The sequence below is a fragment of the Stenella coeruleoalba genome (genome assembly GCF_951394435.1).
Source record: "Stenella coeruleoalba genome assembly, chromosome: 11".
Lineage (NCBI taxonomy): Eukaryota > Metazoa > Chordata > Mammalia > Artiodactyla > Delphinidae > Stenella > Stenella coeruleoalba.
This window is the reverse complement of record NC_137157.1, coordinates 61,620,818-61,647,531: the sequence shown is the minus strand read 5'-3', so window position 1 is coordinate 61,647,531 and position 26,714 is coordinate 61,620,818. Positions and strand designations below refer to the sequence as shown.

Here is a 26,714-nt window from a genome sequence, read left to right as displayed (position 1 = left end):
GGAGGGAGGGCGGGTGGGTGTCCACGCGGGGAGGTCTGGTGAGGCCGAAGGGGTGTGGGATGGACGTGGAGCAGGGGGTGGGCTTGACTCTCTTCCATAGACTTTCCCCAGCTTGCTTCCAGGAAGAAGAAATGCCTCTGAGAATCAAAAGTATCTTCCTGAAAACTTCACAGTTCAGGCCCCCCAAATCAATATCATAGAAGGTGAAATCATTTGCTAGAGGATTAGCCATTCTTTTTGATCAAATTCATCAGATTTCTAGTTTCTCACGGGATTTCTAGTTTCTTACCATTTCTTCAAATGGTCTTATTAATAATTTTTTTCCTCCTATGAAACTGCTTCCAAAGCATAGCTTTTTTTCTGGGAATAAAGAAATCTTTTTGACCGGAGTTCAGGATTATCTTGTGTATGTTCCTGAAGTTGTGAGGCCCCCCAGGTGCGCTGAGTGTGGCAGGATGCTATTTCTGTTGTAAGCTGAGGCTGGGAGCAGACCTTTCTCTGTGGCTGATTTTCCAGACACGCCATCTCAGCGTGTTCAGTTCATTCTTGGCACTGAGGAGGACGAAGAGCATGTGCCTCACGAGCTGTTCACAGAACTGGATGAGATCTGCCTGAAAGAGGGAGAAGATGCCGAGTGGAAGGAGACAGCCAGGTGAGGCCTTAAGATCGCCTGGGTCCAGATTCGCTTGGGCAGACAAATGTGTATCTTTCCGTGAGTGACAGGCCCGCCTGCCTTTTATTTCTTCACGGGAGACATGACGACTGACACGGGGACTGACGTTCTAGGGTCCTCTGGGGGAAGCCTTGATGCTGGCCTCTTGGTCACGTCTGTGGTAATACCTATGTCAGTTGACCTTGAGCCCGGGATTGGTGACGGAAACACAGAACGTTAAGGGGGTCCTCGCTTACTAGCTCCTGGACTCTTGATATTAAAGGTCTGGCTTATAAGATGCCTGAGGGGGCCGCCTTGGTTTAGACCTCGCCCAGCAGACATAGCATAGGTCCAGCCTTTTCCTGCGCATGAACCATAGCATCATTTGGGTTTTAATTCACTGGAAATTCCAGAATTTTTGAGACATCCTATTGGACAGTCCAACTTCACAGACACCTTTGGGATTATAGCCAGCCTGACAGTAGGCATCCCTGGATTAGTTGTAGAGTGACTATGCTTGTCTAAGGCCCAAACCCCAGAAGAGCCCTCAGATTGACCAGGGCCATGTCTAGAGCTCCTGCAGTGACTGATAAGCGAGGCTTCTGGGTGATACAAAGCTGGTGTGCCTGAGCCTCGGGGAAGGAGATAAGGTGGGTAACCAGCGAAGCCTGGCTCCACCTCTCATTGGAACAGCGCTTCCTGGATACCTGCTGTATCCGTGGGTGTGTTTCCTGGGTAGAGAGGATTAAACAGGCCAGTCAGCCTGGTACCAAGCAAGGAGGGAATTAGCCTTGTCATTCTGTCTTTGCCAACGTCTGAAAGTCACAGATAGGCTTTTTTATTTTTTTTCATTAATTAATTTATTTATGGTTGCGTTGGGTCTTCACTGCTGCGCGCTGGCCTTCTCTAGCTGTGGCAAGCGAGGGTTACTCTTCGTTGTGGTGCGAGGACTTCTCGTTGCGGTGGCGTCTCTTGTTGTGGAGCACGGGCTCTAGGCGCGCGGGCTTCAGTAGTTGCGGCTCGCGGGCTCTAGAGCACAGGTTCAGTAGTTGAGGCACATGGGCTTAGTTGCTCCGTGGCATGTGGGATCTTCCCGGACCAGGGCTCAAACCCGTGCCCCCTGCATTGACAGGCGGATTCTTAACCACTGCGGCACCAGGGAAGTCCCAGATAGGCTTTTTAAAAAGATAAATATATCATTTTATTAATGTGATTTGTCAACGTATCCAGATGATATAGATTAGATCTGTTATTTTTTTAATTGCATAGGCAATGCATGCCCACTAGAGAAAATTAGAAAATAAAGATAAGCAAAAAGAAGACGAACATTACGTGAAATCCTACCAAGCCAGGGATAATGAGGAATATAACATTTGATGTCTTATACATGTGTGTGTTTGTATTTTAAAATTTTTCTTTAAAGAAAAATGGAATCAGTTTTGCACTGTTTTATAACGTACTCTGTTCACTTACAAGTGTACCCTGAACGTATAGATTAGATTACAGTGTTCAATATGATTATTTGGGTATCTTTCTTTGTGGCTTACGTTAAAAACTCTCTCCTGAAAATTCCTCATTTTCTGTCTTTAACATCTGGTTGTTTGTAATGCTTCCAGGTGGTTGAAGTTTGAAGAAGATGTTGAGGATGGGGGAGAGCGCTGGAGCAAGCCTTACGTCGCAACCCTTTCACTGCACAGTCTCTTTGAGCTAAGGAGCTGCCTTATTAACGGAACGGTCCTTCTCGATATGCATGCAAACAGCATAGAAGAAATCTCAGGTAAGTTTAGGTGAGAGAAAACAGAGGAATGTTTGTGTCAGTTAGGAAGAGTGGTGTAGAGGAAAGAAGAAAGTGGCTGTGTGTCCTTGGGCAAGTCACTTACCTTCCCGACCTCAGCGCCCTCAGCTATGGGATGGGTTTCAAACTAAGAAACTACCCTACCTATTCCATAGGCTTATTATGGGATACAAATGACATGGTGTGAAGTCTTCCATTTGTCTGTTCATTTGGCAGACGTTTATTTTGTATCTATTAATGCTTGATAATGTGCTAGGCACAGGGGAATGAAGATAAGATACAATTTCTGTCCTCAAGGAGCTCCCCTTCTAGTGGGGAAAATAGCCATGGGTGCAAGAAAAGAGCTCTGGTTTGGTAATAATTAGAGAAAGGGGCAACTGGGAGTTGTGCAGAGAAAAGGGGGTTAGAGTGAAAGAAAGATTTTAAAAGATGGCAGCTAGGGAAGACACGTATGAAGTTGAGCCAGAGTACCCCCACTTCTTCAGCAAGACGTGACGGGGAGGTGTCTGATGGAGTTGCCTGGTACAGGTGAGTGTAAGTTACTATGTTTTAGGAATGGAGTTTGATAAATACCTGGGTGCATGTGAGGATTTTCCTTAGCTTGGCTTTGTTTGGCTGGACAGGTTACATAAAGATTTCTCCAAACTTTTCTCCATTTCAAGTATCCAAGTAATTCTGCCTCTCTGGGATCACATGGGGACCCAGGGAGGGGTCAGTACTGATGGGATCTGGTGTCACCTCCGAAGGCCCTAAGGGAAAGTTATTCCATGCTTCTTCCAGTTTCTAGTGGCTCTAGGTGTCCCTTAGCTCATGAGTGCATAACTCCAATCTGCCTCTGTCTTCACCTGGACTTCTTATCTGTGTCTCTCTCATAAGGGTATCTGTCAGTATCATCCAAGATGCTCTTATCTTGAGATCCTTAGTTACATCTGGGAAGACCCTTTCCACAAATAAGATCACGCTCACAGATTCTGGGGGGTTAGTACATAGACGTATCTTTTGTGGGGGAGGCGCCGTTCTACCCACTACGGAAGCCAAGAGAGGAGAGAGTTTCAATTCATCAGTGTCAGATGCTATAGAGAGGTCAGGTTAGGTAAGGACCAGAGACATCTGCCAGATTTAGCAACTGGAAGGTCGATGATGATTTTATTAAAAGCAATTTCATTGAGGCAGCCAAATTGCAGGGGGTGAGGAATTTTTCTTTTGAGAACTTTAAGAGATAGGGGAGAGAGAGAGAGAGAGAGAGAAAGAGAGGGAGAGAGGAGGCAGTAGATAATGGGAGACCTGGGGTGGACATTCTCCTTCTTTTTTTTTTTCCAAGATGAAGGATCCTGAGGCATGTTTATAATATGGGGCAAGGAACCAATCAATATAAAGGTTAAAGACAGAGAAACCTGGATCGTCCACTTAATATTTGAAAACAGATTTTCTTTATTTATTGCTTCCAGCACTTGGATAGTCATGGATGGAGTTGGAGTTGAAGATCGGTTGGAGTTTTGGGGAGGTGGGGGAATGGGTATGTAGGGTTGAAGTAGAACTGCTGTGGTTCTTCCCATCAGGTACCTGAGGTATTCGTGTTAGTGATAGGGATGAGTAAACAGTCTCAAGTGTTTACTATGAATGAGCACTTTATACGTCTCATTAATTTTTTATAACAGTCTTCTAAGGTAGGTGATAATATTAGCTCCATATTACAGATGAGGAAACTGAGGTACAGAGAGGTTATCACACAGAAAGTGGTAGAAGTGGGATAACTGTGGACCTTTAGCGCTAGAACCCATGCTGTTAACTGCTGTGCTGACTGCCTCTCCGTAGCAGGTATTGGGATTTTTTCCCCTCAGTTCTGCCAGGCTTGGCAGGTACAGGTTGATGCTTGGTGGTAATCACGTGGGGTACTTAATCAAGAACAACTTAATGATTCTTGGAAGTTCCACTTTTACGTAGTCATTTGGAGTTCTACAGTTCTAGTTTCTCTTGACAATCACAGCAATGTTAACATCTCTGAGAAAGGGAACGTAGAGGAACTTTGGCAGATGACAGAACAAAATGGTAATAATGTGGATTTTTGAGTCAGACAGTCTTGGGTTTGACTCCCAGCTGTGCAACGTACTAGATGTGAAACCTTGGGGAATTTTGTAATGTTCGGGCCTCAGTTTCCTGATCTGTAAAAATTGTTATAATGCCACCTAGTTCTCAGGGTTTTTTATAAGGATTAGATTAGATAATTATGTAGAAAGTTCAGAGTGTCGTTCCTGGCACATGTTAAATGCTCAGTAGTTTCCGTTTCTAATAATAATGATTTGTTACGTGAATAACATATAATGTGTCACAGCTGCTATCATCAAACAGCTCTTTCAGGCACTGAAGCGGAGACTGTACATCACTGACCCTGGTAGAACTGCCTCTCCTACTCCTTGTCCCTTGCCCCTCACCCCACTTGCCCTTGGTCTCTTTGGGTTCACTGACCATCAGTTTGAGTGTTCATGTTAGCACCTGCTTTCCAGACCTGATCCTGGACCAGCAGGAACTGTTCAGTGACCTGAATGACAGCATGAGGGTTAAAGTACGGGAAGCCCTTCTCAAAAAGCATCATCATCAGAATGAAAAGAAGAGAAATAACCTCATCCCCATTGTTCGCTCCTTTGCTGAGGTTGGCAAGAAACAGTCTGATCCACATTCAATGGATAAACATGGTAAGATTATTAGGAGTAACTGTTTTCTCTTTTGATTAATAAGACATTTAGGAACTAGTTGGAGATGCTAAGTTACTAGAGGGTAGGGGCTGTATTTCTCTAATATGCTTTCATGCTCACTTAGACGCAGTCCTTTTTGGTGGATAGGCACGATGGGTGGCTGGGGCTGGTGACGGTCATCTCTTGTGGCACTAGGGATGCATGCCTCAGATAGATCTCAGTGGACCCCGGGGGAGAAGATGGTGCCCCAGAATGGCCTCAGAACTGATGTGGCTTTGGGGAGGTGGCCACATTAGGGATAATTCGGGGCCAGAGAAGTTCCACTGGAGCTTTTTAGAAGTAAACCAATGTCTTAGATTAGGGAGGCAAAATGCAGTAGTGTCAACTCTTGAGTCAGATGTCCCGGCTGGAGATTCTGACTTCACCTTTTGCAAAGTGTGTGACCCTGGGCAACCTCCGAAACCTCTTTAAGTCTTACTTTCTCCTCTGTAGAATAAGGATAATAGTGAGATCTGCTTCCTCAGTCTACAGTGAGGCTTCAATAAATTAATCCATGTAAAGCCCTGGAGCCAGGTGCCTGGTGGGTTGTAAACATTCAGTGAATTTCAGCTGCTGACTAGTTTCCTTTTCTGAGGCCGAATCTATGCTGGTCTCCTTGTCCCCACATTTACTGAATCACAGTGTGCAGGGGATGTGCCTGGGAGTCTAAGTTTTTGAAAAGTTCTCCCTAGGACTTTATGGTGTGCACTCCTGGTTAAGGATTACTGCCTTTAATAGAGGAAGAAAAGAGGATCACAGATGGTTCAGGAAGAGGGTGCAGGAGTAGGAAGACCTCTGTTCCTCCCTTTACTGCTAACTGGTAGGTAAGGAGATAGGTGTGTGTGGGTCCTTGCTTCATAGTCATTTGGACCACTTCTCTGTGTGGACTTTGCAGGAGATAGTCATAGCCAGCTGATGATGGACGGGGCGTGTCAAAGGGGGAAAGGGCAGGACTCGGAGAATTCTGTTTGATTTTCTCCAAATAGGTCAGACTGTGTCTCCTCAGTCCGTTCCAACTACAAGTCTTGAAGTAAAAAATGGAATGAATTGTGAACACAGTCCCGTGGACTTAAGCAAGGTGAGCAGAGACGTGGAAGTTGGCTTACAGGCCTAAGCAGATCTCTAGTGGAACCCAGAGTCTCATTGCTGGAAGCTGGATAAGCTTTGGCATTTCAACACCCTTTCTCCAGGACCAGAGCCCCTTCTGCAGAAAAGGAGGCCCATCTATCTGCTCATGTCTTCTTCCTTCTCCAGCCCAGACCTCTCTGACTCATCAGCTTGTTCCCCAGATTTAACATGCTGAAACCCACTAGCCACTAATAATCCTCCCTGCCACACACCTCCTGGTGTTTCAGAACTATTTTCTGATACCTGCTCTCCAGTAGCTCCTTCTTAGCCTCCAAGGGTTCTGCAGAAGCAGTATCTTTGCTACTGTCTCCTAAAACTACTTTGTGGTTGAAACTCTTCTTGGGGACTGTGGCTTGGTGTCCGAGGCCTCCCGCAGGAGCAGGGCCCCCTGCAGCTTCCGGCTCAAACCGTGATCTCCCTGCCGCCAGCCTCTCCTTGCTCTGGTCTCTCCCCGACGCTGTCCTTCCAAAATGCAGACAGTGTCACGTCACTTCTCAGCTCATAAGGCTCCCTGAAACCTCCGACAAAGCATTCCAGTATTTTAAAATGGAAACAATTTGACCTGGAGCTTCAAAAACATTCTTCTTTGGGGAGGCATGGTGTAATGGAATTCAAATCAGAGCCCCTGGATTTAAATTCTCTTAGAAGCTCTGTCGTCCTGGGCAAGTCAACTTCACTTCTCTGGGTCTCAGTGGCTCCATTCATTTTTTAAAATAAAAAGTGAGGCTAATTAGACCTTACAGAGCTATTGTAAGGATCAAGTGAAGTAGTATGAGAAAACGTGTTAAATCAAAAATGATTTATGAATGTCAGTTATGAGGAGGGTGATGGATGCGTGAGGTGATGGCTCCCACACTGTCAGGGGGTTCTTGGATTTTCAGGTCGACCTTCATTTCATGAAGAAAATTCCCAGTGGGGCAGAGGCCTCGAATGTCCTGGTTGGAGAGGTGGACTCTCTGGGCCGCCCCGTTGTCGCCTTTGTGAGGCTGTCTCCGGCAGTCCTTCTCTCGGGCCTGACAGAAGTGCCCATCCCAACAAGGTAAAGACCTGGACCGCAAAGCTCAGTGCGTTCCGTCTGGTGTGCAGGTTTGTGTGTGCTCTGGTGGAAGAAACCAGCTAATGCCAAAATGGAGGATTAATTAATTTGGGGAATGCTGTTTAAAATTCAGCAATGATCTCAGAAAACTGGGGTATATTTGATCAACCTCTGTGCGGAAGAATTGTAAGACTTTTAAGGCTCTGACGGTTCAGTTTCTATGACCTTGGAAATGGAGAACCAAAGAGTGTTCAAGGGCCACTTGCTTGCTGGGATGGGAAGCCTGTCTTGCTCTCCCTGTTCTGCCAAGCTGTATCCCAGGGAAACGTCTCTGACCAAAGGTATTGATGTCTCTTTCCACAGTTCCGGCAGGATTTGTTTGGTTTGCAAGTATGTCCACATTTGTTCAAAAGGCTATTCATGCGCTCTGAAGGTGGTGATTCAGGTGATTCAGGGCCCCATTAATTACAGAGTATTCAGATGTCCGGGACACAATTTAGACTCCTCTACAGGGCTTGATCATTTCAACTGCTTTATCCCTCTCCTCTCCCCATCATTTTCTTATTAGAGCAATGAATGAGATTCAGATAACCCTGAATTTGCACTACAATGCCACGTTTTGAAAAAGTGTCCTTCCTATAGTAAGGAATTGTGTCTATGGAAACCCTGAGAATTATAACCACATTATTGAATGAGTTGTACAGGTGGCTTCCAATGCCTACAGTGGAGCTATTAGGTCAAGGCTACTCGTGTTGCTCCGTCATTAGTCTGTCTCCTTTTATTGAAGGTACTGTGGTGATTTCTGTTTGATAGGAAAGAGAAATGTTCTGCTGTTTAGAGAGGAAAGATGCCACTTCTTTATATTTACTTACATAATTTAATCCTTTTTGTGTGTTGCCAGATTTTTGTTTATCCTACTGGGTCCAGTAGGGAAAGGTCAGCAGTACCATGAGATTGGCAGATCCATGGCCACCATCATGACAGATGAGGTATGCACACCCCTTCTGCTTTTCATGCATTCGTCTTGTAAATGTTTATTGAGCATTTACTCTGTGCCAGGCATTGTGCTAGTCATTGGGGATAAAATAATTATAATCGTGATGTTTGCTGGAAAGCAGTACAGGTCACGTCTCTGAGGACCAAGCCCTCTGGGGGATTTTTCTTCCTCTGTCATCTCTCGCTTTTTGAATAATCAAGGATGCAGAGAAATCTTTCTCTGGAAAAATTATTTTTGCCAAGCAGGATACCTAGAGAGAAAGATATTAAGGCTGACTTAACTTTCTAGATCTAGAAGATGGTTAATTAAATACATCCAAGCTATTTACATAAAGAAACCTCACCCCCATTTCACGTAAATGAGACCAGTTAGTATAAAGGTCAGGGGGATGCTCTCGGGCACTGTCATGTGAATGTACCAGGGTGACTAGACGCTTCGGCTGCCGTGGTCCTGAACCCCCACTGCATCCCTGCTGAGGACTGTGCTGCTCAGGTAAGTTGCAAAGTAAGGCCTTGAAGAGGCCTCTGTCTTAGCAGGCAGAGGGGCGTGGGCTGTGTTTTATCAGCTGTCTTTGGCTCGGAGGCATATTGGAGGCATATGAGGAACCTTTCTTAGGAATTCCATCCAGTTTTTTCTACCCATTATGATCAGGAAAATTCCTCATGCATCTTGGCTTTTGTTCCATTCTTTGAGGAGATAACAGAATTATAAAACTTTCGAGTCATCTTATCTCTTTCTATACTAATAGACATATATTTAGTTCTTTTTGACTCATCTCATCTTTAGATTCTTTTTTTTATTGTTCTATCCTTGCACTTCTCTAAGAGCTAACGTTATCTACATTTCAGATCCCCATGACAGAGATAAAAATCAAGAGGTTTTGTTCATCTTTCACCATCTCCACTGGTGATTGTTTTAAGTAAAGTGACTTTTAGTTTTCCTGAGGACATTTTTCTTCTCTGTAGATTTTTCATGACGTGGCATATAAGGCGAAAGAGCGGGACGATCTCCTGGCGGGGATTGACGAGTTCCTAGACCAGGTGACGGTGCTGCCTCCAGGGGAGTGGGACCCCTCCATTAGAATTGAGCCACCCAAAAACGTCCCTTCCCAGGTAATGTACGCACATGAGCCAGTGGTGGCTTAGTGTCGCTTACTGAGTGCACACCATGGACAAAGCAGAGACCGTGAGGGTGTATGCTAAATAAGTTGAGATGTGGTTCTGTTTCTGGGCATCTAGCATGTCAGAACAGTAATAAAATATGAATGTGCAGTAACATAGATTGGCTCAGGTGTGGTGGGGCCAGTCAGGATTACCCTGGGATGAATTTTAAGCCAACTTTTGAAGGATTGATGTAGAATGGCAGAGAGGAGAGGAGAGGACATTTCTTGGGAGCATATCATGAATGAAGCCATTAAATGAAAAGAGGTAGTTGTATAGAGAGAGCAAATAGAGTCCCTCACACTTTTTTTGAGAGGTTAAAGATGGAAGGGAACTTCTACTGTACACTAGTCCCCAGGCCAAGTGCTTTACATATGCTAATTCAACCTCCCGGTAACATCTCCATATAGGTATTGTTGTTCTTTGTTTTACAAATGAGGAATAAAAAAACCATCTTCAAGGTTTTAAGGTAAAGATTACACACAGATTTGAAACTTGAACTTAGGTCACATCTGATGCCAAAGCCTCCACTTTTCCGTCTCTGGGTGAGACAGTTAGGTATCAGCAGAGAGGAGGAGAAATTTTTTTTTTTTTTCAGGAAAGTCAGTAAACGCCTCCAAATCAGTAAATGCATTTGAAAGCTATAACAAAGAATTGGCTATTTTGGGGCTGCTTTTGGATTTTCTCATCACCAACCCCCACCCCCACCCCCCACCCCCACCCCCACCCCACCCCCCACCCCCGCCCCCAGCAGGAAAGACAGAATACAGGGCTGAGTTTGTTAATTTTGCGGTCTTCTGTTAAAAGGAGAAAAGGAAAATGCCTGGAGTTCCAAATGGAAATGTTTGCCACATAGAACCGGAACCACATGGGGGCCACAGCGGGCCAGAACTTCAACGCACTGGGCGGTAAGTTCTGGAATGTTTCACAGCTGATACTGCTTACCGGACAGAAGTTGTATAAAAGAATGAGGCATCCTCTTTACTTTCAGCCTTCTTCTCTGTAGTATCTTTATTGGCTGGGAATTACTTTTCAAATGGAACCACTGACTATAAGTATTACAAATATATCAAATATTATATTCATTCATTCAAATTTCTCAAACCACCTAACATGTTCTGTCTCCCCTCCTGGCCTTGCCCCAGGAGGGGAGACAGAACACGTTCCTTCTGATTTGAACACTTGTCCCCTTCCTCATTTCCTGGCTGACTGCTTCTTATCCTTTGACGCAGCTTAGGTGTCACTTCCTTTGGAGAGCCTTGCAGGACCCTCTTTAGAGGAGGTTAGGTGTTCCTGCTAGGTGGTATCCCAGCTTTGAGCTCTGTCCCTTGCCCACCTGCCACCCTCCCCCCAGCCACCTGTTATAGTCCTGATCATGCTTTATTACTATTTATTGATTTGATGTCTTTCCTGCCAGAATGTTTGCTCCATAAGGGCGGGGACCCCATTATATTCCTAGCACCCAGCACAGTGCCCTGCACAGAGTAGGCACTCAATTAATATCTGGTGAATGAATGAATGAGTGAATGAATGCTTTTAGAATGATGTCTGTTCTGTAGCATGAATGGACAAGGTATGGCTAAATATTGAATGGTTAAGTTAAGAAACCCCTTGAGGTGGGGAAATAGGTACTATTTTAGGTGTGTGTCTCAGAATAGGCAACCTACTCTTTTGGGCCCAGATTTTAGGACAGATGTCCAAGGAGGAGGTTCTCCATGGTAGGTGAGGACAGCAGGTCCCCAGGCTGGGAGGCTTTATATTCCAGGTAGGGAGGCAGTAGAAGAGGATGGTATTTGGGGTTGGAGTGGCATCCAGAGGTGTCCCCCAGATCGTGGGAGAAGGTTCAGTCTATGGCTCTGGCTCTGTAAGTTGTGCTTATGTCTAAGAAGGATCTGTTGGGCGGAGATTCCCAGGACAGGACTCAGATGATGGAAAGGAGCTTTCACTGTCCTCTATTCTATTGCTTTCACCTTATTTTTTCCTCCTTGCTTGAAGTTGCTTTCCTTATTTCCCTATCCTCAGTGCCCTGCCTAATGGAAACTCAAGGTTGTTTTTTTTTTAATTGTGGAGAGCTATTTAGTTTTGCATTCTTGGAAATTCAGGGAGAGAAAGGAGAGGAGACTGAGAAGCAGGAGAGAATGGCACTTAACCAGCAGTGTCCTGATGGGGAGTATGCATCTGGTGGAAGGAATGTATTAGAGGGCGGGGAAGGATAACTGGGCTCTGGGGAGGGATCACCGGAGGAAAGGAGGAGCCTTTTGATGGAAGGGGTCACTGAAAAGAGGGAGCAAGCTCCAAGAGTAAGTTTCACATTTTCTTTACAGTTGGAAGGGGTCCAAATTGGGTGGGGAGGCCTGGTATTGAGAAGCAGTTCGAAGGAAGCATCTGTCTTTAGAATAGTTTCCAGGATTGAGACTGTCCTAGATGAAGTGGTGTTTTTTTAAAATTTATTTATTTATTTATTTTTGGCTGCGTTGGGTCTTCATTGCTGCGTGTGGGCTTTCTCTACTTGCGGCGAGCGGGGGCTACTCTTCGTTGCAGTGCGCAGGCCTCTCACTGCGGTGGCTTCTCTTGTTGCGGAGCACGGGCTCTAGGTGCGAGGGCTTCAGTAGTTGTGGTTCGCGGACTCTAGAGCACAGGCTCAGTAGTTGTGGCGCATGGGCTTAGTTGCTCCGCGGCATGTGGGATCTTCCCGGACCAGGGCTCGAACCCGTGTCCCCTGCATTAGCAGGCGGATTCTTAACCACTGCACCACCAGGGAAGTCCTAAGGTGGTGTTTTTTTTTTTTTTTTTTTGCGGTACGCAGGCCTCTCACTGCTGTGGCCTCTCCTGCTGCGGAGCACAGGCCCCGGACGCGCAGGCTCAGCGGCCATGGCTCACGGGCCCAGCCGCTCCACGGCATGTGGGATCCTCCTGGAACGGGGCCTGAACCCGCGTCCCCTGCATCGGCAGGCGGACACTCAACCACTGCGCCACCAGGGAAGCCCAAGATGGTGTTTTTTAAGGGAAGGGTCTTGGGTTTGGATTTGATAGAATTTCAGAGTTATGATTTATCCTTTTGACTGTAAAGCCAACAGCTTTCCTTCAAACACATAATCCATGCAGAGGTGAGATCTCATCTTTCTTTCGGTGTCAGAAAGAGGAGAATAAACTAGGCGGGCAGTCACTTATAGTCAATTCCACATGGGGGTTTGGGAGCTCATTAGATTGGATCTCAACAGTTACAGAATCTTGGAAATGGTGCCTGTCATCCCAAAAGAAAATCCCGTAGAGCCAGGACTGACATACACTTAACCAGCAACCCCAGGTACCTTTACTCACAAACTCAAATGGGGTTTGAGGAAGTTCTCCCATAATGTTGAGTGAGGAGCTGCTGGAATTGACAAAGCTGAAAGGAAGGGTCATCTGGACTCAGAGCCTCACTCGGCTTACTGTGGGAGATGCTGCCTCTTCCTGAGCTCCGGAAGTTTTCCTCAGTCCTCAAGACACATGACCTTCCTCCCCTTGTAGCCTTTTAGTCCAGGTGACCTAATGCTCATATTGGGGATCATAGTTCATGCCAGCTCTGGCTCTTTTCCCAATCTCAAATTACGTAGGGGTGAACGTGAACCTTCCCCTGCAGGTGGGCATCCTAGAATTTTCTGGACCTTCCTGGACTTCACCGAGTAAAGATGCGTTAGCCTGGGCTTTATAATTCTTCATACCTTTAGCTGTGTTTCTCTGAGGTGGGGCACAACCTGGGGGTACCATCCTTGTCGGATGGAGAGGTATTTAAGATGCGGTAGTGTAGGCTCTAAGAAGATGGGAAAGGAGGCAAAGTTGAGAACGGTCTGAGTTGTGTATGATCTGACCTGCCAAGCCAGGGCTGAGACAGTGTTTTGGGCCTCCCTGATGTTGACATAGGCCATGATGCCAAGGCATTCCCACATAGAACGAAGAGGAAAGTCTGACTAGAGTGTTCCGAGGCCAGAAGCTTCATGGCAGAGAGGATACTGTGCAAAGGGGTTTTCCAAGGTAGATTTGTGTACCTCACTGGGGAGGCCACGTCTGGGAAGGGTTGATGAAAGAGAAGAATCAGGAGCTGCTATCTCGATGATCGCCCCCCACACTTCAAACAGGTTTCTTCCAAAGCACAGCAGACAAATGGATGGCTGGCCTGTCCCTAAAGCCCTCCTGAGAGGGCTTCCTAAGTCAGTGCACCAGAGCCTAGGGACCCTCTACACGGGTAAGTCCTTTCTTGCATCAAGCTTAAATTCATATCCCTGTGTGCCTCCTGCCCATCCCCCCCACCCCAACTTGAACACCAAGGGTAGTGTTGAAAGGGAAAGGGAGTCCCAAACGTGGAGGGAAGCATCCACGTCTGATTACTATCTGTGCTAGATGTGCTGTTGCGGTCTGCGTGAGTGAGGGATGAGGCTGACGCCATAAACAGTATTCGGAAATCATTCTGTTAATTTATACCATCAATAGGAGCCTCAGATCTTTTCTCTCTCCTTTCAATCACTAGGCAGACAGATGTCCTTCCTTTCTGTGGCTTCTCATCCGTCCGTTTCACATAAATCTTTTGCCCGTTACTCACAGACACTCCTCCCTGAATAATGAGCCTCCCACATCCAGGAGGACCAATCATGGCAGCATCATAGGGTGAGGCTCATTACTGTAGAAGGTAATTCTCCCAGAATAATACCCTTCAGAGGAAGGTCACTGGTGATTGGGAGGTGATATTCACACGGTACTAAAGATGCTATGTTGGCTAAGGACCTAGAAACACTTGAATCTTGCCCCAGACTAATCACGGTTGCCCATAAGGTCCTTGAGGGGCTATCCACTCAGAGGAGAAAGCAGGACCAAGTGACATTTTATTACAGACTGTAACCTTGGTCCCAAACCCTGAGGCGGAACGCTTATGCTCTAGGTTAGACCCTATGGATGGCTCCTTACCTCAGGTTTGCTAGACAGGCTAAAACCAAAGCAGGTCACAAGGCTGGCTTTGCCTTTCTCCCCTAAACCCAGACCCAGATTGTGATGTTACTGCTGTAAGGTGAAGAAGGATGAATCCCAACTGTGCCCCTCAAACCAGAGGAAAAGAGCAAGTGGGTCTAACAGAACAGCATGTGCTTTTGAATGGAGAAAGAGAGCTGCCTGGGCCTTCTCCCGGGCATACAGGTCCCAGGCCTTGTGTGACACAGGGCAAAGAGAAAGAAGGAGCTAGCCAAGCCTCCTTTCATGAGAGAGTAGCTCGGTTTTTTGTTTTTGTTTTTTTAGTTTTTTATTATAGAAAATTTCAAACATAAACAAGAAGAGAGGACAGTGTAATGAACCCCCCACGTGACCATCAATAGTTATCAACATTTTGCCAATCTTGTTTCATCTATTTCTCCCCCACTTAATTGTTTTGTTTTTGTTTTCTAGATTATTTTAAACCACATCACCAGTAGCATGTCATTTCCCCTGTAACTACTTGAGCAGGTATCCCTGTCCGATAAGGACATTTTGAAAAACGGCTATTATGCCATTATGAAATCTAACAAAATTAACAATAATTCTTTAAATTGTCTCATGCTCAGTCCATATTCACCTTTTTGTGGTTGTCTTAGCGACATCTTTTTAGAGTTCATTTGTTTGGCATAGGATCCAATGGAGGTTTGCATTTGGTTTTTATGTTCCCATTCTGTAACAGCTCTCCTCCTTTTTCTTCCTATGTCATTCATGTGTAGAAGAAACTAGGTAATTTGTCCTGTAGAATGCTGAATGGCTCTCTTTGTTACTCACCTAACAGCTTTTACCCTGGTGCAGCGATTCCACTCTTAGCAAAAGTGCCCCAGTCTGGGAATACTCCTCCTCCTTGGTGTAGGACACCTTGCTCTCGATCTGTCTCATGCTTGGGAAGTGGAGAGGGGTCCTGAGGTCCTGCCACCAAGTCCTGTTAATTCTGCCTCCTGATTAGCCCTTGAATACACACACTTCTCCTCTTTCCAATCCACAGCCTCCTGTCTTGCCCTACGTTCCACTCATTACACCTCCATCAGAGGGATCCTTCCAGAATGCCTGCTTACTTACGCTGCTTCCCTGTTTACAGTCCTTCAGTACTTGACACATAATTGGGATCAAGTTCTAATTCCTTTTTACAAGGCCTTTGTGACCCAGCTTTTCCAGCATCTCCAGCTTTGTCTATTGGTTTTTGCCCCTCACACTGTCTTATCCAGCCATAACTCAGCACCTTGAGCCCGCCATGCGCTCTCATCCCTAGGTGTCATCCATGCCAGCCCCGCTGCCTCATCTGGCTAACTCCTGGTTCATTCTCCAGTCCCCACTGCAATGCCCGTCCCTGTTCTTTGCTGCCATTTGCTCCCTCACAACACTGCCTGTCCCCTGCACTAGATTGTTGGTCCTAGAGAGAAGGGCTGTGTTTGCCTTGCTACTGCTGCATCTCCAATACCTGGCACAGTGCCTGGCATGAAGTATCTGCTACTACTTGTCAACTGCATGAATGAATTATTATGCTAATTTCTCAAGAGTAAGGTGGGTAGTTGTTCAGAGTAAGAAAGTGCATGTGATAGGGGCTTTTTATCTAGAAAATGTATAATAAAACTAACAATTTTAATACCCTGATGCTTTTGTACCTGTCTTCCTAACATCTCAGAACTTGAAGTTTGAAGCTAATACTTAATTTCCTGTTGAATTTTGGGAACTGTTTACTGAATGGGTAATATGCACACCCAAATTAATTCCTTTTATGCTTGGGATAATCATTCGAACTCATGCGATTGGTTGCAGATAGAATCCGTGCTGGCCCCAGAGAGATCTCTTGAACTTGGGGTCACATTGAAGCCAAAATATTACCTCTAATTCAGAGCACATCTGAAGTGCTTTCAGATGTGTGCTGTTGACACGCTTTCCTGGGAGAGGGACTGCGTTAGAGGCCTGTCTGCCATGTTTCCGCAGGCTGTTTGGGGGCTTGGTGCTGGACATCAAGCGGAAGGCCCCCTGGTACTGGAGCGACTACCGGGATGCACTCAGCTTACAGTGTTTGGCCTCCTTTCTGTTCCTGTACTGCGCCTGCATGTCACCTGTCATCACCTTTGGGGGATTGCTCGGAGAAGCCACTGAGGGGCGCATAGTAAGAACTTTTAACCACTTCTCATGGTCCCAAACAAGAGTAAAAATTTTATGATGGCAGCCAAGTCCACTGGGGGGGGGAAGTTCCCTGGGCGAGGACTGAGGAGATTGGATTCTTCCTACTGAATTACTGTGGTCTTCTGACCTCATGCCAGCCAGCAGCACAGCTCTCCCTTCAGAACAGACCCTCTTCTGCTTGAATATCAATTTCAGTAACTGATTGCCCAGTTGCATTGCCCATTGCCCCAAGGATGGAAAATGATATATCAATGTCATATGCAAATAAGATTTAAGGTGACTCTGTATGACAGCCCGTAGTGTGAATGGTATCATTGTGCTTTTCTATGTATATTTATAAATACTGAATTGAGTCATGCAGAACAGGACTTAGTTAAGGAATCACATGTGGATGGATTTGGGCACCTGAATTATCAAAGTGGTCTCCATTTACAGGAGGATTAGACTGTGTACACATCACTCTTGCTAAGACGAAATGCAAGCAAATGGCTTGTCAGGCACACCGGAGAGCTGAGTTGGGGCTGCACATAAGCCTGCATCACTCACTGCAGACGGGCTGTGGACTCAGGGATAATCTTTTCTTCCCCTCTCAGAGTGCAATTGAATCCTTGTTTGGAGCCTCCATGACTGGGATTGCCTATTCCTTGTTTGCCGGACAGGCTCTCACCATCCTTGGAAGTACTGGGCCAGTGCTTGTGTTTGAAAAGATTTTGTTCAAATTCTGCAAGTAAGACATTTGGTTTTCTGAAAACTCTATCTGGATGTGTTAGTGTGCTGTTAGGATTGAATGTCAGGGTCCTAGGTGAGTGTAAGTAGGCAAAGAGCATTGTTTGGTCTGTTGCCCTGCCCCCAGGTAGGACCATGCCTAAAATAGCAGATCTCTTGGCCTTAAAGAGCTTTATTAATGTCCTTCAACCACTATTGAAGTCTTGACTTTTTATCTTTAAAAACACTTTCCCTAGCTAATCCAAACTCCTCCATTTCCATTTCCAGTCCATTTTTTTTTTATTTTATTACTTTTTATTGGAGTAGGGTTGCTTTACACTGTTGTGTTAGCCTTCACTGCACAACAAAATGAATCAGCCATGCGCATACAGATACCCGCTCCCTTTTGGACTTCCCTCCCATTTAGGTTACCACAGTGCATTAGGTAGAGTTCCCTGTGCTATACAGTATGTCCACGAGGGCCAGCTCTTTTTTCTTAACTGCAAGAATAGGATCTTAATCACGTCGGGCAGTGATGGCAGAAGTGTGTGGCGGACAGCTTCCACCTCCTCCACTGTCTCTGTCCTTGCTGTGGCAAATACCACCCATAAAGCAAATCTTTGTCACGCCATCCCAGGGCAGCCTTCAGGAGTGAAGTGCAGTCAGAATTAGGGACAAACTGGGTTGCAGTACTGGAAGTGATAATAAGAGATGAACTAACCACGTTTCTGACCCTTTGCCTCCAATGCAATGGGTCAGAATGTAATGCCATCCACCCCTGATTTTCGATGAACTTTGGTTTTGTTTCAGAGACTATGCTCTTTCATACCTCTCCCTGCGAGCTTGTATCGGACTGTGGACCGCCTTCCTGTGTATTGTCCTTGTGGCAACTGACGCCAGTTCCCTTGTCTGCTACATTACCCGCTTCACTGAAGAAGCGTTTGCCTCCCTGATTTGCATTATTTTCATCTATGAAGCAATAGAAAAGCTGATTCACCTGGCAGAGACCTACCCCATCCACATGCACAGTCAGCTGGACCACCTTAGCCTGTATTAGTAAGTATGCTTTTCTGCTTCTTCTTTTTTTAAAAAATAAAAAGTATAATGGCTGAGGTAGTGTGCCAGGCAGTACTTGTAGCTTCTGTTAAGGAAGTGTCTTGGCCCTCTGGGAAACAGAGCTCAGACATGACGTGGAGACCTGGGGGCCTGCCAGAGGAGAACAGTCAAAAGTGATGAAGGGGAAGATGGATTAAGAGTGAACCTCAGAGGGGACTTGAAAAATGCTTTCCAGGGCATGTCTTTTGGGTCCAGGCATTAAGACAAAAGTAGGCTGCAAATGTAGCAGGGAGAATTCAAGTTAGTTATTGGGAAGAACTTCTTTTGCAAGGACTTGTGAGGCCTTGGACCACATCAAGATCTCTCTAAGTATATATAGGCTACTCTTACGCATTATCAGGTTAGAGAATATTAATAATTCCTTACAGATCCACAGGTCTCTTACTCTGTATGCTAAAGATCTAGAAATCTACTTATTTACCTAGATTTCAACTCAAGAGATTGTATTTTGTTCGGTTATTCAGTATGGTTTGGAGCATTTGGAAAAGGGACAGAGTATTTGGCTGTGTTTTCAACCCTCTAGGAGAGTCTGGTCCTATAAACATTTCTTCTCTGGAATAGTCTTCTCCAAATTATGATTAAATAGAATTCTCCTCATCCTTTAGCTTTGAACATCAAGTTCCCTCCTTCTGGCTGTACCATTCTGATGTGGAAGGTCTGGTTGTGAAGTGAACAATGTCAATGTGAAACTGCCTGAGCAGAAGGCACACTGCATGGAAGTGCCTGCCAGCCAGCCACAGATACACTTTTCTAGATTCTAGCTATCCTTTCATTCACCCTTTAAAAATCAGGACTCATAAAACATGCATTAGAATTTAAAAATGATTTTATTACAGAATAATCACCATTAGGGAGTATAATCTTTGAAGCTAGTGGATTGCCCATTGGCATTGGAGTAAGGTTCATTCTTTGACCTTTTTTAATCATTCATTTATTCATTCATTTAACAAATATTTGTTGAGCACCTACTATGTGCCAGGCACTGTTTAGGCTCTGGAAACATAACGGTGAACATGACAGACAAAGGATCTACCCTCATGAGGCTATATTCTAGTGGGAGAAGACAGACAAAAGTGACCAGCTCTGGACTGAGTAGACTTTGAATCTGGATACTGTAGTTCTTTGTTAATAAAGCTCAAGATGGTATTTTTCTTATATTTCCATTGCATTCCACTGTCGATTCATATAGAGCTGATATGAAGCTAGAACTCCCCAACTCTTCAAGTGATTTTATGTTAATATGTGTGGAACTGATTTTTTAAATAGACTTAATTTAAAAAAAATAATAAATTTATTTATTTAGGCTGCATTGGGTTTTTTTTTTAACATTTTTATTGGAGTATAATTGCTTTACAGCAGTGTGTTAGTTTCTGCTTTATAACAAAGTGAATCAGTTATACATATACATATATCCCCATATCTCCTTGCTCTTGAGTCTCACTCCCTATCCCACCCTTCTAGCTGGTCACAAAGCACTGAGCTGCCCTCCCTGTGCTACGCGACTGCTTCCCACTAGCTATCTATTTTACATTTGGTAGTGTATATATGTCCATATATACACTACCGCTCTCTCACTTTGTCCCAGCTTACCCTCCCCCCTCCCGGTGTCCTCAAGTCCATTCTCTAGTAGGTCTGCGTCTTTATACCCATCTTGCCCCTAGGTTCTTCATGACCATTTTTTTTTTTAAGATTCCATATATATGTGTTAGCGTATGGTATTTGTTTTTCTCTTTCTGACTTACTTCACTCTGTATGACAGACTCTAGGTCCATCCACCTCACTACAAATAACTCAATTTCGTTTCTTTTTATGGCTGAGTAATATTCCATTGTATATATGTGCCACATCTTCTTTATCCAGTCATCTGTTGATGGACACTTAGGTTGCTTCCAGTCCTGGCTGTTGTAAGTAGAGCTGCAATGAACATTGTAGTACATGACTCTTCTTGAATTATGGTTTTCTCAGGGTATATGCCCAGTAGTAGGATTGCTGGGTCGTATGGTAGTTCTATTTTTAGGTTTTAAGGAACCTCCATACTGTTCTCCATAGTGGCTGTATCAATTTACATTCCCACCAACAGTGTATGAGGGGTTCCCTTCTCTCCACACTCTCTCCAGCATTTATTGTTTGTAGATTTTTGATGATGGCCATCCTGACCGGTGTGAGGTGATACCTCACTGTAGTTTTGATTTGCATTTCTCTAATGATTAGTGATGTTGAGCATCTTTTCATGTGTTTGTTGGCAATTTGTATATCTTCTTTGGAGAAATGTCTATTTAGGTTTCTGCCCATTTTTGGATTGGGTTGTTTGTTTTTTTGATATTGAGCTGCATGAGCTGCTTGTAAATTTTGGAGATTAATCCTTTGTCTGTCGCTTCATTTGCAAAAATTTTCTCCCATTCTGAGGGTTGTCTTTTCGTCTTGTTTATGGTTTCCTTGGCTGTGCAAAAGCTTTTAAGTTTCATTAGGTCCCATTTGTTTATTTTTGTTTTTATTTCCATTTCTCTAGGAGGTGGGTCAAAAAGGATCTTGCTGTGATTTATGTCATAGAGTGTTCTGCCTGTTCTCCTCTAAGAGTTTGATAGTGTCTGGCCTTACATTTAGGTCTTTAATCTTTTTTTTTTTTTTTTTTTTTTTTTTTGCGGTACGCGGGCCTCTCACTGCTGTGGCCTCTCCTGTTGCGGAGCACAGGCTCCGGATGCACAGGCTCAGCAGCCATGGCTCACAGGCCCAGCCGCTCCGCGGCATGTGGGATCTTCCCGGACCGGGGCACGAACCCGTGTCCCCTGCATCAGCAGGCAGACTCTCGACCACTGCGCCACCAGGGAAGCCCTCTTTAATCCATTTTGAGTTTATTTTTGTGCAGGGTGTTAGGAAGTGTTCTAATTTCATACTTTTACATGTACCTGTCCAGTTTTCCCAGCACCAGTTATTGAAGAGGCTGTCTTTTCTCCACTGTATATTCTTGCCTCCTTTATCAAAGATAAGGTGACCATATGTGCGTGCGTTTACCTCTGGGCTTTCTATCCTGTTCCATTGATCTATATTTCTGTTTTTGTGCCAGTACCATACTGTCTTGATTACTGTAGCTTTGTAGTATAGTCTGAAGTCTGGGAGCCTGATTCCCCCAGCTCTGTTTTTCTTTCTCAAGATTGCTTTGGCTGTTCGGGGTCTTTTGTGTTTCCATAGAAATTGTGAAATTTTTTGTTCTAGTTCTGTGAAAAATGCCAGTGGTAGTTTGATAGGGATTGCACTGAATCTGTAGATTGCTTTGGGTACTATAGTCATTTTCACAATGTTGATTCTTCCAATCCAAGAACATGGTATAGCTCTCCATCTATTTGTATCATCTTTAATTTCTTTCATCAGTGTCATAATTTTCCGCATACAGGTCATTTGTCTCCTTAGGTTTATTCCTAGGTAGTTTATTCTTTTTGCTGCAATGGTAAATGGGAGTGTTTTCTTTTCTTTTCTTTTTTTTTTTTTTTTTGCGGTACACGGGCCTCTCACTGCTGTGGCCTCTCCGATTGCGGAGCACAGGCTCCGGGCGTGCAGGCCCAGCGGCCATGGCTCACGGGCCCAGCTGCTCCGCGGCACATGGGATCCTCCCGGACCACGGCACGAACCCGTGTCCCCTGCATCGGCAGGCGGACTCCCAACCACTGCGCCACCAGGGAAGCCCCTGGGAGTGTTTTCTTAATTTCACTTTCAGATTTTTCATCATTAGTGTATAGGAATGCAAGAGATTTCTGTGTGTTAATTTTGTATCCTGCTACTTTACCAAATTCATTGATTAGCTCTAGTAGTTTTCTGGTAGCATCGTTAGGATTCTCTATGTATAGTATCATGTCATCTGCAAACAGTGACAGCGTTACTTCTTCTTTTCCGATTTGGATTCCTTTTATTTCTTTTTCTTCTCTGATTGCTGTGGCAAAAAATTCCAAAACTATGTTGAATAATGGTGGTGAGAGTGGGCAACCTTGTCTTGTTCCTGATCTTAGTGGAAATGGTTTCAGTTTTTCACCATTGAGGATGATGTTGGCTGTGGGCCTGTCATATATGGCCTTTATTATGTTGAGGTAAGTTCCCTCTATGCCTACTTTCTGGAGAGTTTTTATCGTAAATGGGTGTTGAATTTTGTCGAAAGCTTTCTCTGCATCTATTGAGATGATCATATGGTTTTTCTCCTTCAATTTGTTAATATGGTGTATCACATCGATTGATTTGCATATATTGAAGAATCCTTGCATTCCTGGGATAAACCCCACTTGATCATGGTGTATGATCCTTTTAATGTGCTGTTGGATTCTGCTTGATAGTATTTTATTGAGGATTTTTGCATCTATGTTCATCAGTGACATTGCCCCGTAGTTTTCTTTTTTTGTGACATCTTTGTCTGGTTTTGGTATCAGGGTGATGGTGGGCTTGTAGAATGAGTTTGGGAGTGTTCCTCCCTCTGCTGTGTTTTGGAAGAGTTTGAGAAGGATAGGTATTAGCTTTCCTCTAAATGTTTGATAGAATTCTCCTGTGAAGCCATCTGGTCCTGGGCTTTTGTTTGTTGGAAGATTTTAAATCACAGTTTCAATTTCAGTGCTTGTGATTGGTCTGTTTATATTTTCTATTTCTTCCTGGTTCTGTCTTGGAAGGTTGTGCTTTTCTAAGAATTTGTCCATTTCTTCCAGGTTGTCCATGTTATTGGCATATAGTTGCTTGCAGTAATCTCTCATGATCCTTTGTATTTCTGCAGTGTTAGTTGTTACTTCCCCTTTCTCATTTCTAATTCTATTGATTTGAGTCTTCTCCCTTTTTTTCTTGATGAATCTGGCTAATGGTTTATCAATTTTGTTTATCATCTCAAAGAACCAGCTTTTAATTTTATTGATCTTTGCTATCATTTCCTTCATTTCTTTTTCATTTATTTCTGATCTGATCTTTATGATTTCTTTCCTTCTGCTAACTTTGGGGTTTTTTTGTTTTTCTTTCTCTAATTGCTTTAGGTGTAAGGTTAGGTTTTTTATTTGAGATGTTTCTTGTTTCTTGAGGTAGGATTGTATTGCTATAAACTTCCCTCTTAGAACTGCTTTTGCTGCATCCCATAGGTTTTGGGTCATCGTGTTTTCATCGTCATTTGTTTCTAGGTATTTTTTGATTTCCTCTTTGATTTCTCCAGTGATGTCTTCGTTATTAAGTAGTGTATTGTTTAGCCTCCATGTGTTTGTATTTTTTACAGATTTTTTTCCTGTAGTCGATATCTAGGGTCATAGCGTTGTGGTCGGAAAAGATACTTGATACGATTTCAATTTTCTTAAATTTACCAAGGCTTGATTTGTGACCCAAGATATGATCTATCCTGGAGAATGTTCCATGAGCACTTGAGAAGAAAGTGTATTCTGTTGTTTTTGGATGGAATGTCCTTTAAATATCAATTAAGTCCATCTTGTTTAATGTATCATTTAAAGCTTATGTTTCCTTATTTATTTTCATTTTGGATGATCTGTCCATTGGTGAAAGTGGGTTGTTAAAGTCCCCTGTTATGATTGTGTTACTGTCAATTTCCCCTTTTATGGCTGTTAGTATTTGCCTTATGTACTGAGGTGCTCCTATGTTGGGTGCATAAATATTTACAATTGTTATATCATCTTCTTGGATTGATCCTCCCTTGATCATTATGTAGTGTCCTTCTTTGTCTCTTGTAATAGTCTTTGTTTTAAAGTCTATTTTGTCTGATATGAGAATTGCTACCCCAGCTTTCTTTTGATTTCCGTTTGCATGGAATATCTTGTTCCATCCCCTCACTTTCAGTCTGTATGTGTCTCTAGGTCTGAAGTGGGTCTCTTGTAGACAGCATATATACGGGTCTTGTTTTTGTATCCATTCAGCCAGTCTGTGTCTTTTGGTTGGAGCATTTAATCCATTTACATTTAAGGTAATTATCGATAAGTATGTTCCTACTACCATTTTCTTAATTGTTTTGGGTTTGTTATTGTAGGTCTTTTCCTTCTGTTGTGTTTCCTGCCTAGAGAAGTTCCTTTAGCATTTGTTGTAAAGCTGGTTTGGTGGTGCTGAATTCTCTTAGCTTTTGCTTGTCTGTAAAGGTTTTAATTTCTCCGTCAAATCTGAATGAAATCCTTGCTGGATAAAGTAATCTTGGTTGTAAGTTTTTCCCTTTCATCACTTTAAATATATCCTGCCACTCCCTTCTGGCTTGCAGAGTTTCTGCTGAAAGTTCAGCTGTTAACCTTATGGGGATTCCCTTATGTGTTATTTGTTGTTTTTCCCTTGCTGCTTTTAATATGTTTTCTTTGTATTTAATTTTCGATAGTTTGATTAATATGTGTCTTGGCATGTTTCTCCTTGGATTTATCCTGTATGGGACTCTCTGTGGTTCCTGGACTTGATTAACTATTTCCTTTCCCATATTAGGGAAGTTTTCAACTATAATCTCTTCAAATATTTTCTCAGTCCCTTTCTTTTTCTCTTCTTCTTCTGGGACCCCTATAATTTGAATGTTGGTGTGTTTAATATTGTCCCAGCGGTCTCTGAGACTGTCCTCAATTCTTTTCATTCTTTTTTCTTTATTCTGCTCTGCAGTAGTTATTTCCACTATTTTATCTTCCAGGTCACTTATCCGTTCTTCTGCCTCAGTTATTCTGCTATTGATCCCTTCTAGAGAATTTTTAATCTCATTTATTGTGTTGTTCATCACTGTTTGTTTGCTCTTTAGTTCTTCTAGGTCCTTGTTAAACGTTTCTTGTATTTTCTCCATTCTATTTCCAAGATTTTGGATCACCTTTACCATCATTTTTCTGAATTCTTTTTCAGGGAGACTGCCTATTTCCTCTTCATTTGTTCGTCTGGTGGGTTTTTACCTTGCTCCTTCATCTGCTGTGTGTTTCTCTGTCTTCTCAATTTGCTTAACTTACTATGTTTGGGGTCTCCTTTTCGCAGGCTGCAGGTTCATAGTTCCCCTTGTTTTTGGTGTCTGCCCCCAGTGGCTAAGGTTAGTTCAGTGGGTTGTGTAGGCTTCCTGGTGGAGGGGACTAGTGCATGTGTTCTGGTCGATGAGGCTGGATCTTGTCTTTCTGCTGGGCAGGTCCACGTCTGATGGTGTGTTTTGGGGTGTCTGTGACCTTATTATGATTTTAGGCAGCCTCTCTGCTAATGGGTGGGCTTGTGTTCCTGTCTTGCTAGTTGTTTGGCATAGGGTGTCCGGCACTGTAGCTTGCTGGCCGTTGAGTGGAGCTGGGTCTTGGCATTGAGATGGAGATCTCTGGGAGATTTGTGCCATTTGATATTACGTGGAGCTGGGAGGTCTCTGGTGGACCAATGTCCTGAACTTGGCTCTCCTGCCTCAGAGGCACAGCCCTGACGCCTGGCCAGAGCACCAAGAGCCTTTCATACACACGGCTCAGAATAAAAGGGAGAAAAGAAAGAAAGAAAAAGATAAAATAAAATAAAGTTACTAAAATAAAAACCAAAAAATAATTATTAAAAATTTTTTTAAGTAATTAAAAAAAAGAAAGAAAAAGAACAACCAAACCAAATTCACCAATGATAACAAGCATTGAAAACTATACTAAAAACAAAAAACAAAAACAAACAAAAAAATGGCCAGACAGAACCCTAGGACAAATGGTAAAAGCAAAGCTATACAGACAAAATCACACACAGAAGCATACGCATACACACTCACAAAAAGAGAAAAAGGGAAAAAAAATATATATATATCATTGCTCCCAAAGTCCACCTCTTCAATTTGGGATGATTTTTTTGTCTATTCAGGTATTCCACAGATGCAGGGTACATCAAATTGACTGTGGAGATTTAATCCGCTGCTCCTGAGGCTGCTGGGAGAGATTTCCCTTTCTCTCGTTTGTTCGCACAGCTGCTGGGGTTCAGCTTTGGATTTGGCCCCGCCTCTGCCTGTAGGTCGCAGGAGGGCGTCTGTTCTTCGCTCAGACAGGACGGGGTTAAAGGAGCAGCTGACTGGGGGCTCTGGCTCACTCAAGCCGGAGGGAGGGAGGGGTGCGCATGCGGATTGAGCCTGCGGCGGCAGAGGCCGGCGTGACGTTGCAGCAGCGTGAGGCGCGCCGTGCGTTCTCCCGGGGGAGTTGTTCCTGGATCCCGGGACCCTGGCAGTGGCGGGCTGCACAGGCTCCCCGGAAGGGAGGTGTGGACAGTGACCTGTGCTCGCACACAGGCTTCTTGGTGGCGGCAGCAGCAGCCTTAGCGTCTCAGGCCCGTCTCTGGGGTCTG

At 44.2% G+C, this 26,714-nt stretch overlaps 1 protein-coding gene across 16 annotated transcripts in view; it reads left to right on the top strand.

Annotated features, from left to right (window-relative positions):
- SLC4A8 (solute carrier family 4 member 8) overlaps positions 1–26,714 on the top strand; it is a 102,521-nt gene that overhangs the window by 49,450 nt on the left and 26,357 nt on the right. For all 16 annotated transcript variants that reach the window (XM_079936073.1, XM_079936063.1, XM_079936062.1 and 13 more), the window contains 11 exons: positions 517–652; positions 2,269–2,429; positions 4,952–5,140; positions 6,166–6,257; positions 7,189–7,346; positions 8,245–8,332; positions 9,306–9,452; positions 10,308–10,408; positions 16,446–16,620; positions 17,231–17,364; positions 18,153–18,398. In XM_079936073.1, the coding sequence (XP_079792199.1) occupies positions 517–652; positions 2,269–2,429; positions 4,952–5,140; positions 6,166–6,257; positions 7,189–7,346; positions 8,245–8,332; positions 9,306–9,452; positions 10,308–10,408; positions 16,446–16,620; positions 17,231–17,364; positions 18,153–18,398 (1,627 nt within the window). The remainder of the gene's footprint in view (positions 1–516; positions 653–2,268; positions 2,430–4,951; positions 5,141–6,165; positions 6,258–7,188; positions 7,347–8,244; positions 8,333–9,305; positions 9,453–10,307; positions 10,409–16,445; positions 16,621–17,230; positions 17,365–18,152; positions 18,399–26,714) is intronic.